The 16,218-nt window shown below is 36.1% G+C and overlaps 1 protein-coding gene across 2 annotated transcripts in view; it reads right to left on the reverse strand.

The window, feature by feature from the left end:
* Positions 1-1,217: 1,217 nt before the first annotated feature.
* Positions 1,218-16,218, reverse strand: part of METTL15 (methyltransferase 15, mitochondrial 12S rRNA N4-cytidine) — a 96,893-nt gene continuing 81,892 nt past the window's right edge. For both annotated transcript variants that reach the window (XM_069804021.1, XM_069804022.1), the window contains exons 4-6: positions 11,853-12,048; positions 9,587-9,761; positions 1,218-1,776 (exon numbers count right to left, since the gene is read on the reverse strand). In XM_069804021.1, coding sequence (XP_069660122.1) covers positions 1,331-1,776; positions 9,587-9,761; positions 11,853-12,048 — 817 coding nt within the window. In that variant the 3' untranslated portion in view covers positions 1,218-1,330. The remainder of the gene's footprint in view (positions 1,777-9,586; positions 9,762-11,852; positions 12,049-16,218) is intronic.

Here is a 16,218-nt window from a genome sequence, read left to right on the forward strand (position 1 = left end):
AAAAAACTCCTGTGAAATAATAATTTACATCAACATAAAGAGGATGCTTGATGAAAAGCATGTCCAGAATGATCCAGTCAGTTCTTTTTCAGAAGCTAATGTAGTAATCATTTAGCTCAGAGTCAGAAATTGCATTTTTTATTCCACCAGCCAAACTTCAGGTTTATCACAAATGAAATCCTGCTACCAATTTGATTATCCAAGTAAGGACTTATTTCCTGAAGAGATGAGTCAGAGGTGAAAGAAGTTGAAAGTTACACTATTTTCTGATCATTTTTAACATACAAAGACAGCAAAACAATGGTCTTTTAAGATAAAATATAAACCCAAAGCTAAATCCAACTCATATTAACTTACAAAAAATAAATTACATTACATGTTCTACTATCTAGTATAGCATCCAAATAGGAAACTGTTGTTACAGTGGGCCTTTTATAAAATAATTCAGTATCTACCTATGTAGCACCTCTTAATAAATGATCACCAGCAAAGCAGAGTACTTTTTAAGACCCACAATACCCTGTTTTTGATGGGTTAATTATAATTCCATCAACACCTAAAAGTTGTACTGGATCTATGCACAGAAGTTAGGGTCACAGGAAGAAATTCAAATGATCAAATACAAATCTGACTGCTTGCTTGTAGTGTCCAAGTGCAAGCAGTGGTCTTTTAGGTATCTTTTTTCCCCAAGATACATTTATTATTTAGAATCTGTAAACATTAAATAACCAGGTGATCACTCAGAAGTAAATATTTACTTATTTTAAAAAAAGTTAAGAGCTCATTTACAAATTCCTGGGTAGAACATACATACTGCTATCAATTTATTTAAGAACTAGCTCTTGTCCCACAGGCATTGATGCAACAAGACAATTGATACAGAGACTTATATATCATGAATTCTTTGGTTAGTTGAAACTTATTCTAGATTAAACCAGCCATCTGACTTAGGTGTGTGAAATCCACCCCCAGAAAAATGTGACTGTCTCAGTCAGCTACTGAATTTAGACTGTTAATGTCAGGGTTTTGAATTTAATCTAAATTCATCATTGTAAATACATCAAACCTGTAATTTTTATGAACTTTGGTTTTGATGCTCTTTTTAAAAAGATGTCTTTTTTGTATAACTTCTGACACCCACCTATCTACATTTATTTTACCTTTTGATGCTCTATACTACGTCCTAATTAAAAAGAAGCACAAAGGTAGGAAAGAAATGTTTTCTAACAGCCTTCATTTTATTTTTTCAGATTGATACTATCTGTCCAGTTATCCTTCTGGAAGACAAAATTTAAGGAAATTATAAAATTATATAATCATATATTTTGTTTTAGAGTTTAATAGCAGCTCTTAGCTTGGCCGACCTTCCTCTTGGGTTTGTTTGAATATCCTTGGCCTGGGGTGTCAGAACTTTTTTCTGTAACAAAATCCACTTTGAGTTGGATTTTCCATGGGGAGATTCTTGTGCATCTTCTTTTCTGGAGCAATTTTTCAGACCCTGTCTTATTTTCTGCCTTGAGCTAAGATTGTACTTTTCTGTCATTTCTATTCCATGAAGAAAACGTTTGATAATACGATCTTCTAGTGAATGAAAGGAGAGGGCTACAAGGCGACCTCCAGGTTTTAGAAACTTCTCAGCTGTCTTCAGCCCTATAAAGAGTTCATGGAGCTCATCGTTTACAAATATTCGCAGGCCTTGAAAAGTTTTGGTAGCAACATGCGCAGGTCTCTGAAGCAAGTCTTTCCGTGCATACAGTGCCGATGCTGGAAAAGCACCTGTCAAATTTTAAAAAGGAGATGTTAATATCTTATTATTTCTACATTGCTATCCTGACATTAATCCACTCACGCATGGTGACTTTAAAGGAAAGCATACTTACAACTGAACCCTGAGTGGTGAGCTTCCTTCTCTATAATATATCTTTATTTTCTTCTTTGAATTCGCATTTCTGAAAGTAAACCCTATTAAACTGACTTGGCTTGCGGCTGAGTGTTGTTTTTTTCCCCTAGAATCTTTCATAGAAATTCCTTCCTCAAATGCTTCACAAAGTTAAAATAAAAAATTATAGGTGAAACTAAGGTAGGGAAAAAATGAAGATGGGCTAGATAAGCCTTACTTTACAGTTCAGTGTAGTCAATGTCAGTGCAGTGTTTGTGGTCGTTTGTTTTATGCTTTAAAGGCAAAAAAAAAGTTAATATATGATGGACACAATTTTAACTGTTGCCTTCTAGATAATTACGCATTTCTTCACAGGCAGATATAAGACGAAGACAATGTCTACCTGGTGATAAGTATTCTTCAATGAATTACTTAAAGCTGAAAAGAGGCATCCTTATTTGGGGATAAGAATTGTTGACCACTACACCTGTGTTTCTTCAAATGTTCACAAAAATATCTTGAGAAATTTAGAAAATGCAGCTGATACTGTTGCTTTTTTACATGCCTATACGGCAGAACATGTCAAGGTATGAGTTTGTTGGACAAAAAATCACCAGATTAAATAATTTTTACTAGGTGCAGAAAACTCCCTCTTCCTTTCTCCAAAATTCTCATGAGCTATACAAGTCTCTGTAGAGACTGAAATTTTGATAGCAACTTTAATATATCATTATTTAATGTATTTTAGGCTTGAATCTTCATTATCTGAGTATAAAAGGGCTGAGCAAAAAGCTAGAGAAGCCAGATTTGATGGATCAAAGGGACTAAAGTGCAAGAGTTTTACAAGATCTGTGAAACGTGAGTAAACTTATAATCTATTATGTAAGTGAGCACAGGAGTCTGGTAAAGATAAATTGAATGAATAATGCTAGCACATAAATGGAAAAAATTATTCTTCTGAACAAGAGGGCCCATTAGAGATAAGGCAATACAGCTCGTATGTATGTATGTATGTATTAAAATGCCTTAATTCCATGCCAGTGCTAAACTACAGCAAAATAAAGCAATAGGTTTGAAGTAAATGCAGTTCACATTCAAATAATTGATATTCTATGTAGTGGAGTAAAAGAAGGGAACATGGTACTTCTGAAACAAGTTGACTAAATTCACATTTACACAGCTGATTGAAAAAAAAATTTAATAGAGATATCATAATCCAGTACACTGGCACAAAGTAATTTATTAGTGGAATTCCTGAGAGTTTTAAAGGTAAGATTTTACTTCTGTCAGAGAACGTAAGTGTTTGGCATCAGAAACACACAAGCGATCGTCAGTGTTCAGCAAAGGGAGAGGCCAATAACAGGATTTAAAAATCCAATCATTATTAACAGAGTTATTATCATGTATGCAGTGTATCTAAGACGTGTTTCTGCATACCCAAGTTTCCCAACTACATTCCCTACCTCCTCTGACTTTAATGCTAACAGTTCCTCAACTAACTGAAGACACCCATCATAGCTGCGGCTGTTTCCTATTCCTATAGTCTGAATCCTGCGAGACAGAAAATGGCAACAGCATCAGCTTCTCCCAACACACACACTACTGCACAGGAATTTGTGGCTTTAAACTCTGTTTCACAAAACAGTAAATAGATTTAACCTACGGGAGCTAGGCTCCTCCGTCACTCACGAACTCTAGAAAATATTACGGTAGCTAGCTAATATAATTTCTGTCTTTGAGAACACCATGTTCTATACTTTCTATAAATCATAAAAAAGAATATATACCCTCATTGTAGGAGTCACAAAGCCTGTTTTGATGAAAGAGCTGAACTAAAAGGGGAACTCAAAATTGCAGAAGGCAAGATGTTCCAAGAAACCAACTGACCCCAAACTTGTACTACCTGGCACAGTATCTATTTCCATATTTCTTTACACACCTAAAAAATAGATACTTTGAAAATGGAATCCTTAAAACAGCCAGTGACTGCCATTTGTGTGTGAAGAAAACTGTCTCAATGCGTAACAAAGGAATGCTGTGCTGAGCAAAATAAACAATTTTCTTTAAATGATCGACTGTCAGCTACAAACGCTAGCAGTATGCTCAGAACTCTTGAATAGTTATTAAATGAAACAGCAGGGTTTCAAATCAGCATGTAATGTATCCAAAACCACCATAGGACATGCACGTTTCCATGGCATGCACTAAGTGACTACACATACATAACTTCTTATTCTCCGTAAGACCTGTCTTAGGTTTCAGTCGTAATAGCATTTTTCTTCAGTGGAATTTGAAGTTGAAACATCAGATACCTGGGTATCTTTGAATTCAATTACAGACGCCATGGTCTCTTGAATAAGAAAATACTGTTTTTTGTAAAAGATCTCACACAATAAATCTATCTCTTTTTCTAAGCCTTCTTTTAAAACCATTGAAAACATACCTCACTCTTCTCCTCCCCCTTTCCAAAACTTAGCCCACTGCTGCCATGTTCACTTTAAGAAAACAGTTGTAACTGGAATGAAAAAGCACTGTTCCCTTACAAAATATTAGCTGTTAACAAGTTAGTGGGTTAGAAAACAGGGTGCATTTTTTCGGTTCTATCTGTATTGTTCCTGCCCCTTGCTGAACAGTTTACAGCTGTGACTTGAAGAGCATCAGTTTTATACTTTCAATTTTGGGCTGCTACTGCCCAGATCTGGTGTTCACCTCTCAAAGCAGATCCAGAATTTTTAACTATCATATTTTAGCAGTCTAAGTATTTCTAAAAATACTGCTGGTTTTCCGGGGATGATCCATTTCTGATATTCTAAGAGTATTTCAGCTTCCAAAAGTATCACAGATAAAAATGAAGCCAACCCACAAGAGTACAGCATGTAATTTAGGTACAAAACTGACTGTGCTTCTTGATCGGGACCTAACCATAAAAAAAGAAGCCTAGAATGAGATCCTTTGTTTAAATTTCCACGGCCAATCTCTCTGGAATTTTAGTAAAATATTGGAAGTTTTAACTCCTATGTCAACAAAATATCTTTTACTTACCTGAAAAAACAAGGATAATATAAAGATCTACTTCAAAACTGGTTTTGTAAAAATCTAAATAGAAATGACATGCTGATATTTGGCCAGATTTTTAGTAGTCTGATCATGAACACTGCTATTTTGCAATTGCAATACTGAATAGATAAACAAAATAAATGAGATACTCAGGCTACCAGCATGACTGGGACACTAACGGGTCTTTGGAAGGTTCTTCCATTTGTCCCGTCATGGTTGTTGAGTGCAGTGTCTTCCTATAATAATCTTCTATGACAATTAACTGTGACGTTAATTTATTACTGTGAATTAATTTATCACACACTGAAGAAAAATAAATTAAAACCTAGATATATTCCATAAGTATAATACAACCCTACATGCCTCAGTTGAACATGCACAAACAGCACTGCCCATCATATATAATGGTACAGAATACCAATATTCAGGAAACTGGTAAAGAAATGCAGCCACTTTGCAGCTTTAGACAACCAAAACCCCCCAAACTAAACCCAAAATCAAACCATTTCCAAGTTCAAAGACTTATTGGTCTGTCTTCAGAGACTGGCATTAACTAATAAATGTACTCTGTGGTAGTGATTTCTGTCACACTGGCCTTTATCTTTTTAGTACAGACAGTAGATTTTGATCTATGTTCCAGGGGTGAAAAATTTTCCTATCCCACTTTTAGTCCTCTGGTATAGTTAAATAAAAACCTATTTGTGCCTTCTGCTAAAGCACAAAATCTCTCACCCAGCCCCCTCCAATTACCATGACACTAAAAGAAAATCCTTCCTGGTAACAGGCTGTACAACGTACAAAAATATAAAAAAAATCTGTATGGGAAGCTTGTAAAATGAATTTCATTCATAAAAACACCACGCTTCTGGCTAGATGACTGGTTTGAAATCCCGGTGAGAGAAATTATCATTTTTAGTTTTGGGATGCCCTGATGCTACTTACACTTTTAAAAATCTAATAGATTCACATGTTGAAATGTATTGAAATTTTAAAGCTTGTGAATGAAATTAGCAACGTGCTGTGCCTGTCAACATGAACCATTAAAGTCCCCAGAGTGTATGAGAGTGGGAGAGTTTAAAAATTAATTCAGATGGTGCACCTGTTTGCAGGAATCCGTCTGTTGAATTAGCATTGCATTTAATAAGTTTCTGTGACGCAACTAATGTCCTTTTGTCTAGGCTCCCTCAGTACAGTGTTAATTCTCACCCATCTGAAATTCAGGCAATATTACAAATTCCAAACTGATAATTAAAGTCTATAAATGTGAACCACTCTGAATGAGACTGGCTTTACCCATTAAAGTTCTTTTTAAACTTTTCAAATTTCTTTAATATCTTATCATCCATTCCTTTCAAGTTAAATCCAAATGATTACATGACCTCAAAACGATCTGTTAATAGATTGCATACCTAAATAACACTAATAAAAATTAAATTTTGAACAAAACCTAACAGATAACACAAGGTATGTTACCCACTGAAAAGAAATAAAAATAGATCACCAGTTCTACGGAAAAGGCATATTAAAATTACATTCTAAAAATTCCACTATTTTTAACCAGTTTTCCCGCACATCGAGTTAAACCTATTGTTTCCAAACAACTGAGTGAGCTACAGCAAAAGCCATCAGGAAGTGCTTCCTAATCGACTTCCACACATCTATTCACAGACCTTCAGTTGAGAACTACCAATCTGTAGTATTTAGAGTGTTCATAATAGCAGATAGCTGTGTGAAAATTATAAACAGTGAGTGGAGTTTGACTGCGCTGCAAGAAGAGATGATGTTCACATGACTGAACAGAAAACTCCTCCTTTTTCCCACATAAACTGCAGACTCCATAGCTCACAGACATCTGCTTATATAGATGGATCAGAAGCCTTTTGGACAACATTTAGGAAAACAAAAAAAACCCAAATTTTTTTTAGGGTTTTTTTATAGGACCTTATTCATTGTCACAGTACGTAGAGAGAAAACTTTCAGGCTCTATGTCAAGAAAGAGAAGGAATTATTTTCTTGAATTGGAACAAAGGAACAAGAAATCACTGGGATACCTGATTTTGCCCCAAGCTGTTGTAGGCAATCTTGACATACAAATCTATTTGTATTTTTTTTCCAGCTATACCTTAAAATTATAACTCTTGCCAATACAAACTTTAGAAACATCTGATGGTTCTGTACCTGTTGTGGAGCTGTTTTGTTTGGTTGGTTGGGTTTTAGTTACATCCTTCACTCTTATCTCCCAATCAATTAGCAAGAACAATGCACGTTCTAACCTTTTGGAGGGTGGTAGGAAAGACCAGAAGTCTAGCATTCTATAAATAGAAATGAAATTTTCCAATTTCAGGCTAGTCCAAATCTAGATACACTGGGATTCTGGTTATCAGCTGGACCTTAACACAAAACTTCGGAGTTCTAGAAATTCTGAAGCCATAGTAATCTATAACACATGAAAGAAATATGGGCTATATATGAATTCTCAGACACTGACAAAAGCAAAGAAAGAGACATAAACACCTGGCACCATTGGCTAGATTTTTTGCTTGTTTTCTGGCTCCTATAACTAGGCAAAAAAAATTGATCCTGTTCTTGAGAGATAATCATGCTTGTATAGAATCTGCAAAATCTAAAATGCAAGATTTTATTATTTTAATTAATATTTTATTTTTTAAAGGACTTGACATTTAACTGATAGGTCATAGATTTTACTCTGTAAAGTCCTGAATTAGTCAGGGGGGGTGGGGGTGCTGTGCCACCAAGAGGATCCTGTAGCTGTGGTCTGTGGCACTTCAGCTCTGGCTTCCCTCAGTAACTTCACGGATATCATTTTGCATAACAATATATATTGACCATAGATGATAAATTAAACAAAATATATTATAGTTACCAGAAATTTTCTTGAGGTATAATCAGTCCAAAAACTAACAGGATCCACCGTTGTGCTCCTTTACTGGAGGAGTCAAATTAAAATTGGAAGAAGTTCTACGCAAACAGGGATCAGTGTAAGTCTTAAAATTGTTTTAACTACTGGCATACTTCAAAAAAAAGCACACAAAACATATGTATTTACTGTCTTGGCAGATATGTGCTGGATTCATTGTCTTTGGCATGTATACTGTCTGATGCATACCTGATTCATGTATCAAACTTCTCTTCAAATATAGCAAAGAGTTTAAAGTGAGAACAAAAAAATCCTCCTCATTGTCACAGAAAGTGACCATTAAGTGATGACTCACATGCAACACATTAAACATGAAGGGATCTTCAATCGCTGTCTTTTATGCACTAGTATTTTTATTTTATTAGTTCAAGCTAGTGCAGAAAATTATTTCAGAAGTTACCCAGTTGCTTGTTTACAGCCTGTAACACATAAACCTTTAGCATAACAATATGGTTGCTTCAATCTCAATAACGGTACAGTTATTTATTTATATATATAAATATATATTCAACAGTTTTTCAAAAAGCATGAGATACCTGTGACAAAAACTAAATTTTAGTTTGTGATGTTGATGACTGACTATATTAAAAATGTAACTCTCCAAGTTTTTTATAAAACTAATAGTGTTTTATTTCTTTTGTTTTTCAAGACTGTTTGTTCCTCACATTCACTATATTTACAGCAGGGGCTTACAACAGCAAGCAGTGGCTTCAGATCCTTTAATCATGTCAGCTAAGCCTTGGGCCTTGGTTGACTGGACATTTAGCTCAAGTGTCCTGACTGACTTATACAAATCCAAACCTTTTGTTTGTCGATCATTAAAAGTAAGTCCCTTAAACTTCCAGTTTAAGTAATACAAATTTTTATGAATACAATACATTTTAAAAAAAATCTTCAGGATACTAATACAACTTTTAACACTATTCTTTAGCAAATGTTAAATTTGGATAGCCATTTTAAAGGTCTATATTCAAAGGAGTCAGCAGTTTAGACTTAATTTGTGACATGACCCAGTAATTTTCATCATTAAAAAAAATATATATCCCTACATTACATATTAAAATGTTAATGAACAGGATTTGTGTCTTACATTTGTCCTTGAAATTTTTCACTTGAGAACACAAACATGAACGTTCTTGATGTGAGCACAGTTCCTGCCTAACTACATTTTGTTCAAGTTGTTTACAGTGAAGAGCAAGTAAGATGAAGTGTTTCAATAGTCGCTCCAGGCTGATCTAGTTGGCATTCACAAGGTGAAGCAAGCTATGTATTGCTTTACTTTTTGCTTCCTGGTTCTTTAAGCAAACAGAAATGATCTGATTTAATTCATAATTGGAAACTGCCATGGTACTTCCCCTCAAAATATTAAAACGTAGAAATTTATAACTAAGAGAGGTCTATGACGTATCTGAAATTTGAAGGCTTATCAATAGCTGGGATAAATAATTCCCTAGGCTGCTGTCATTCTGCGTTTCAACTTGGTTGGCAAAATGATAAATCACTTCATGTAAAATCTATTATTAAACTAATTGTCAAACTACAATATTAAAAGTGGGAGCTAAAAAAAAAAAAAGAAAAAAAGAGAGAGCTGACATCAGAGCAGAATAGGCAAGATTAGATCCTGCATGATTTCAAGTACAAATAGATCCCTCTGGGACTTTGGGGATTAATATTTTTTCCCCTCAGCCACTGTGAAGAATTAATGAGGGTACCTGCAACAATGCTTGCAAGCTGCTGAGTTCTGGTGATGGGGTATATGCTGCGTGCCTGAACGATGGCTGAAGCGATTTTCTTGGCGTGCCTCTCCTCCCCGTATGTTCTCAGGATGGACGCAAGCGCCTGTTGATCTAAAGCATTCACAACATCAGCAGCAGTGGGCATGTCAGGGTACCTACGCACAAGAAGAGCCAATTAGTTCGCTGACGTCAGTTTTCATTGACAAGAGGTGAAGCTTCGTAGCATTGAGACATAAAGTCAAACACACACACTGCATACAAGTGCCTTTGAGGTTTTTAAATAAGAGACAGCAACCCTATGAAAACAGATATAGCTTGCACCTTTTAAATCCTTTTCCTTGCTACTTTTAATGGAGTTTGTTCCTTAACGTCAATTAGAACAGCTGAAACTTCCAAGTATTATCATAAACTATGCTTAATGAGTTGACAAGAATAAATACATTTCAGTATCATGTTAAAATGGAAACGCTGTGTGACTATTTTATTTAGCCAGCTTTAGAATATAAACTTGCCCCTTATGGGTTCATTTTAGACACCTTGCATTATATGCTGTTTTCTAGTCAGAACTGATTTCAAGGGTCTTTTCTTTCACATCTCCTGCTATGAAAACAATTGCTCATGAAAATAATTTAACTTCACTTTTCACTAAAAGGCATAAGAATTTATATCCAAATACTGTTTTAAGAGAATAGAAATGACCTAATATTACAAATGACAGGAATTATTACAATATAAGCAGTATAAGCTATACATTTATTTTTTTTAAAGCTCTGTCACTTTGCTGTTGAAATAGTTCAAGGTATATTATGAACATAATAGATGGGTTTACTAATCAGAGAAAACACACAGCCTACTTAATAAATATTCTTCTACAAAGACATGAATGTGCAGAATATTTTTCAGGCATTTATTACTCTCCTGCAGTATCTTACAAAAGATAACAAAACTTAGGAATCAGAGGCAAGTAGTATCATAGCAACAACCGTAGTGTAAGGCTTTTGTTATGCCACAGGTATCCTTTGTTCTTATGCTCCTGTTCCATGTATGTATTCTCATGATGCAAATATAAGCCTGGAGTTCAGACTCTTGAAATCTGAGCACTGAATCCCAGGGGGAATCACGTGAGCTTTTTACACAAAACTGGAAAAAGCGAATATCATGAAATTTGCTGTGTTAAGACTTAACATTAACGTGTTAAGGTAATTCCTTAGAAACTGAGGCTTCCCATCGGCTCTACGTGAGCAATGAAAGATCAAATGACATCTCTTAAGACTACAGGTTCATCAAAACACAAAGCAAAAATTTTCATTCTCCCAGTAAGCCATTATGCAATTACTGCCATCATCTATACAACAGAGATCTTTGGTGGTTTGTGTAAAAAGCACAATGCTACAGAAATACACTAGGTTGCTTGAAGATGAAAACTGCTACATAGGTAGAAATTATCATTCCACCATTGATTTTCATGCTCTTGAATGTACTAAACACCAATTCTAATAATTTAAATAGATGTGATTTATTTAGTAATTGTTAATTTGACAATTAAGTAATCCTGATGTGCCTCCCACACCATGAGAAAGGAAGCTTATAATATCGCTAAGGAAAGCTTACAATAAATCTTTGGGCATGGAAGACAACATTATACTAGTGTGTTAAAAGCAATGTTGTTGTCCGATTTCAACCGGAAGACATCGTGGATGGGATTTTATTTATTTATTTTATATTATGTTCCTTTTAGAGAGAAGTAACTGGGTCAGATGGCCATTGCAGAAAAGGGGGAGGTTGCTCCGTTCCTGAGGGAGCAACTGAACGTGCTCAGGTGAAGGTTCCACAAATAGTAAGTGTAGCAGAAAAGGAAAGGGACTGCAGTAAGGGTTTGTGAGCCTGCAGATCAAGTACAGTCTGAGAAACTGTGGAAATAACAGGGAGAAGACAGGCCTCTGAAAGTCAGATGCCCCTATGACTGTATACCATACACTCCAAAACCGTAAAATTTTAATGGTATAGTTAACAAAAATGTTACTGGTTTAATTACTCATCACTGGAACTTTCCTCTTATTTCCAAGAAGAAAAAGATGATAACCAGGGGTCTAAGTATTGAGATCGAAAAAAGCTTTGTGGCAAAAGAATGACAGTAGAGTCATGCAAAATTAGATGCGGTTTGATGATGAGAATTCTTCAATTTAAGGGGGTTGCTGAGCACAGAGGTTTTGAGTTTCAAGGAGAAATATTTTATTAACAGGTACCTGTCACTATCCATCCTCATGTCCAAAGGTCCGTCCTTCTGCAGGGAAAAACCTCTTTCGGGTGTATCAAATTGCATGGAAGAACAGCCAGCATCCAAGAGGACTCCATCTAGAGTCCCTGGCTCAACTCCAGAGGAGATTAACAAAGCTTCTGACTGGCTAAATTGTCCTAGAAGAGCTCGAATCTGTTTCCTGTAAAAAAATAACAAATAAATAGCCTCAATTTTAATTATAACAGTGCAGTGTCTTCCCCTTGTATAGCAGGAATTAGATAGTAGCACTCACTTGTCTCGGAAGCAATAGGGCTATTCCCAAAGTAATAGTTTAAGTACTTTTCATATGTCAACATTGAAAACTGGTCCAAACCACCCATCAGCAGCTACTTAAGCTTCTTTAACTCTTTACTCTCTTCCTGCTTGATCTCAAAGAAATGGAAACCTGACTAAAATTTCATTTTTTCAACACGCAGGAATTCAAAGGGACACCATTCACATTCAGCGGGAATGCCCTGACCACCCAGGTACGTGCCATGCTGGTGGCACAGGGCCCTTAGTCAAGTGAGGCCAGAGTGCGGAAAAGAACAAATGGTTCTTGGACCTAGGGGAGAAGCAGACAAGATGGAACACGACTGCACAGCCTCAGGGTTAATACTTACCTGCCAGGAAAAAAAATCCTGGGTTCCTGCCATGGGACAAACACCTTTCTTTTTAGTGGTATTTACCGTTTCAAAAATAAGTGGGCAAATGAGGCGCACTGGATCATAAGCAGATAAAATACTCCAGTGTAGTTTCAATTCAGGTACCTTATAACTGGGGACAGTAGTTTTACATGCATTTTTGTGCTTAGCATTCTTCTTTCTTGGGTTTAAGGTGGTTCTTGCTTAATATTCCCATACTGGGAAGGGAAAGTGGCACGGCAAGGGAGAAGATGACACAGCTCTGAACTGCCCAATGCTTTCTTGGGTGTCTAAACCCGGACTTTTGATTCTTGCTTATATATAAGGTGACTTGCAATTAAATAATTTATTTTATCTCTCTCTCAAAATCTCAATGAATTTCACAGATTTAAAAAGATTAACCAACTGCATTTTTAAGCAGTATCTGCAAAACACAATATATTTTTGCCCTTAACAAGAAGCCACTGCCTCCACATCTGAATTTTGATTACAGTTTGTGGAACTGCTCTCCAGCCCCATTGATTAGCATTCAAATTATTACAAGGTCCACTAGGTTAACTCGCATAATTTTGTCTAAGTTACATGGGCAGCAGTGCATGGATGGAGAGAGCGACTCCTTTAACTTTCAGCTACAAAAGGACAGCTGCCTATGTATCTTTTGACACTTAGCATTATAGTAATTTTGAAAAGAAAACTTTTTCAAAATACCAGCTTAAGTCTAATCCTTCTTTCAGGTCAGTTTAACATCAAGACAACTGGCACTATGACACAACTGAGTTAACTCCAGTGGCTACAGTTTTAAAATACTGTACGAACGAGGAATCGGAACCTTTTTTTGCACCCATCCAACTGGAGTGAGAAAATGCTACCAAAATTTAAAAAAAAATTAAAAAGAGAGAGAGAGACACAAAAAGCTCAATTAAAGGGAAGAAGTTATGAACACAACCATATGGAAGAACATTTAGCTACACAATGGTATCCTCATTAGAGCAGAATGAATCAACCTATTTCACATAGCACAAAAACCGGGAAATAACTTGAATGAACAGATTTCATGAGGGATATCATGATCGCACATACACATTTTTCAATTGATTAGCATCCAGCACATAATTAAATACAACTATTCAGCTTAATAAGAACTGACAGTTCCTGAAAAGCACAACGATATACCTAACATATTTAAACCAATTTAAGCTATATAGTTATAGCTTTGAGATTGTATTTCCCCTCAATATAATGAGAGGGATTTTCTTGAAAATCTGTACCACTTTGTCCAACTGGGCAGTGTTTCTAATATTATAGCTTGTGCAGATGAATGAACTTTAAAATTCCATATGTGGGAGATGAAAATAAATGAGATCTGGAAAAAATTATAAATTGCCATTGTCTAGCTCCCCCAGCAGACAGTAATCCATGTCAGTGGCTATGAACTAGTGCTGTACTGTGCTACCAACCAATCTGAAAATTATTCTGAACTATATTTATAACTTGCTAGAAATTTGATTACATTTCTTGAAACAAGTCATAAGAGTGGGGATGACTAAGATGTTTGGGATAGTGGCCTTTGATTTGTGGTCTGCCAACCCTTAGTGATTAGGAAAAGGTAATTAAAAAACAAGTATATTTGAAGTAAGTTGAAATTTACTTTTTGATAGAGAGATGCTTAAGCTGGAAAATGTTTTGGAGTTTGCAAATAAAAAAGATTGACAAAGAATTAGATTGACATTTTGATGTCAGCCTTTCAGCTGCATGAAATCATAGCTTCTGTATATAACCTGTCTGTTATACACTGCATTTTGTGTATCAATTGTGAATATAGGTGTCTTGGTGAATATTAATCTTTACTAAAACCAGATGCTTTTCATGAGATTACAATGACTATGTTAAAACGTTCAGGCCAGTTCTCTGAAATCCTGTTTCTTTGTGGACTAGAAGAAAATTTTAAGCAGCTTGGGTATCACCTACATTTCCATTAATCAAACCAAGTACACAGCTATGAAAGATTTATTACCTTATGAAAGGAAATATAAATATCAACTTTTCTTTCGATAGGATAGTAACAATGATGATAGTGATGACAAGGACTAATGTATTAGATTATGAGGATGACACATTTATTTAAAGAAAAATATTTCACCAAGCATTCAGAAGCATTTCTTAGCACATAATAAAACTCTTCCCTTGTCTACTATCTTTTACGCCTATGTTCAAATAACATCCGCCTGTTACACATGATTTTCTCTAAAAATGCTTAATTTAGCATCAATTCCTTCAGCCTTCAGATTTTTGTTTACATCATCTGTAAATCCTGTTTCCAGAATAACCTCAAATAAATAATAAAAAAACTGTGTACCCTACGCTAAAAATGTTTATTTCCTCACATACCTTCTCCTCTCTCCAGATATGTAGATATTCTTTTCGCTTTCTTTTTCAGTGTTCCAATGTTTTCTTTGGGCATTAGAGAATTTATGTCCCATGACCATACTTACCTAGTGATGGTGTGAAAATCTGTCTATTACCCTTTCTGTCTTAATATATTGCAAAGACAGTGCTCAGGGGAAAAAGCAGGAAAGGTAAACCAGGGAACATCCCTAAATACCAAATAAAACAGCCAAGCTCATAGTTCAAAAAAGCCTGAGAAGAGAGAGCCTATCAAAATGTTACAGACCAAGACTGAATGGAGGTTCTAGGTGGGTCTTGGAGATACCGTCAAAAGCTGTTAAGACTGCAAAGGGTCACATACAGAGAATTTCAAACATTTTAGGTGATCTTTGAAGGTTACAATCTAACTAAATCCAATTGTCTTGCTTAAGAGTGTGATGGTGTGCTCCCCTGCCCCACCCCCAACCTGACCTGTATTTCCCACAACCCTGCTCAAGCGATAACCACCAGTGGCGGTTGTAATGGGTGCATCTGGTCATGTGGATTTGGGGGAGATAGATACAACACAATAGCCAAGGGCTAATTTGAGCAATGCGCCCACCTAACCACAGCGCCAGTCAATGTCCAACTCGAGCCAAATTTGGAAGAAACTAACATCTCTAGTCGGTATGTAAATAGGACTATAAGTCAATTATCTTACTCCATAAATAGTGGACAGCCCAGGGCCTGTCGAGCTCTCCTGCGTGGCAGCGGGCTGCAGGCCAGGATCTCCCCTTGAGCAGGGACGCCTCTCAAGGTTACACTTCCGAGGCTGAGAGAATCCTTCTCGCGTCAGATACTCGGTAAGTGAATTGGGAGTAAGCATGCTGAAACTTTGAAATCTTAGCTAAGTGATATAAAGGATTGACTGCGCACATATAACCCTTTAGACATAAACCACTGCCCAAGGCTGGGACTAAGTCTGGATCCAGCCGCATCTAAACTCCCCTCTGAGAAGGAGTTTAGAAAGCAAGGGGGTCCTTTCTGAACCTTGTGGCTCAATGGGAGGGTCCCCCAACAGTTCTGTCTGACCCTGCCCTCTGTGCAGTAAATACGCAACTGTACCTTGCCATTGAATCTTGTTAAACCACTGTCGCATCTAGTATCAAACTTTGTTAGATCGATGGTTTATATCAATAAACTTATTGCTACTTCCCTCTTACGAGTGAAGTGTATGACTCCACCTGCCACAAATAGAAAATATTTAAACTTAGTACTTGAACAGCGCTTTACATATTCAGAATATTTTAGAAATGTAAAAC

This window comes from Haliaeetus albicilla, chromosome 16 (assembly GCF_947461875.1).
Source record: "Haliaeetus albicilla chromosome 16, bHalAlb1.1, whole genome shotgun sequence".
NCBI lineage: Eukaryota > Metazoa > Chordata > Aves > Accipitriformes > Accipitridae > Haliaeetus > Haliaeetus albicilla.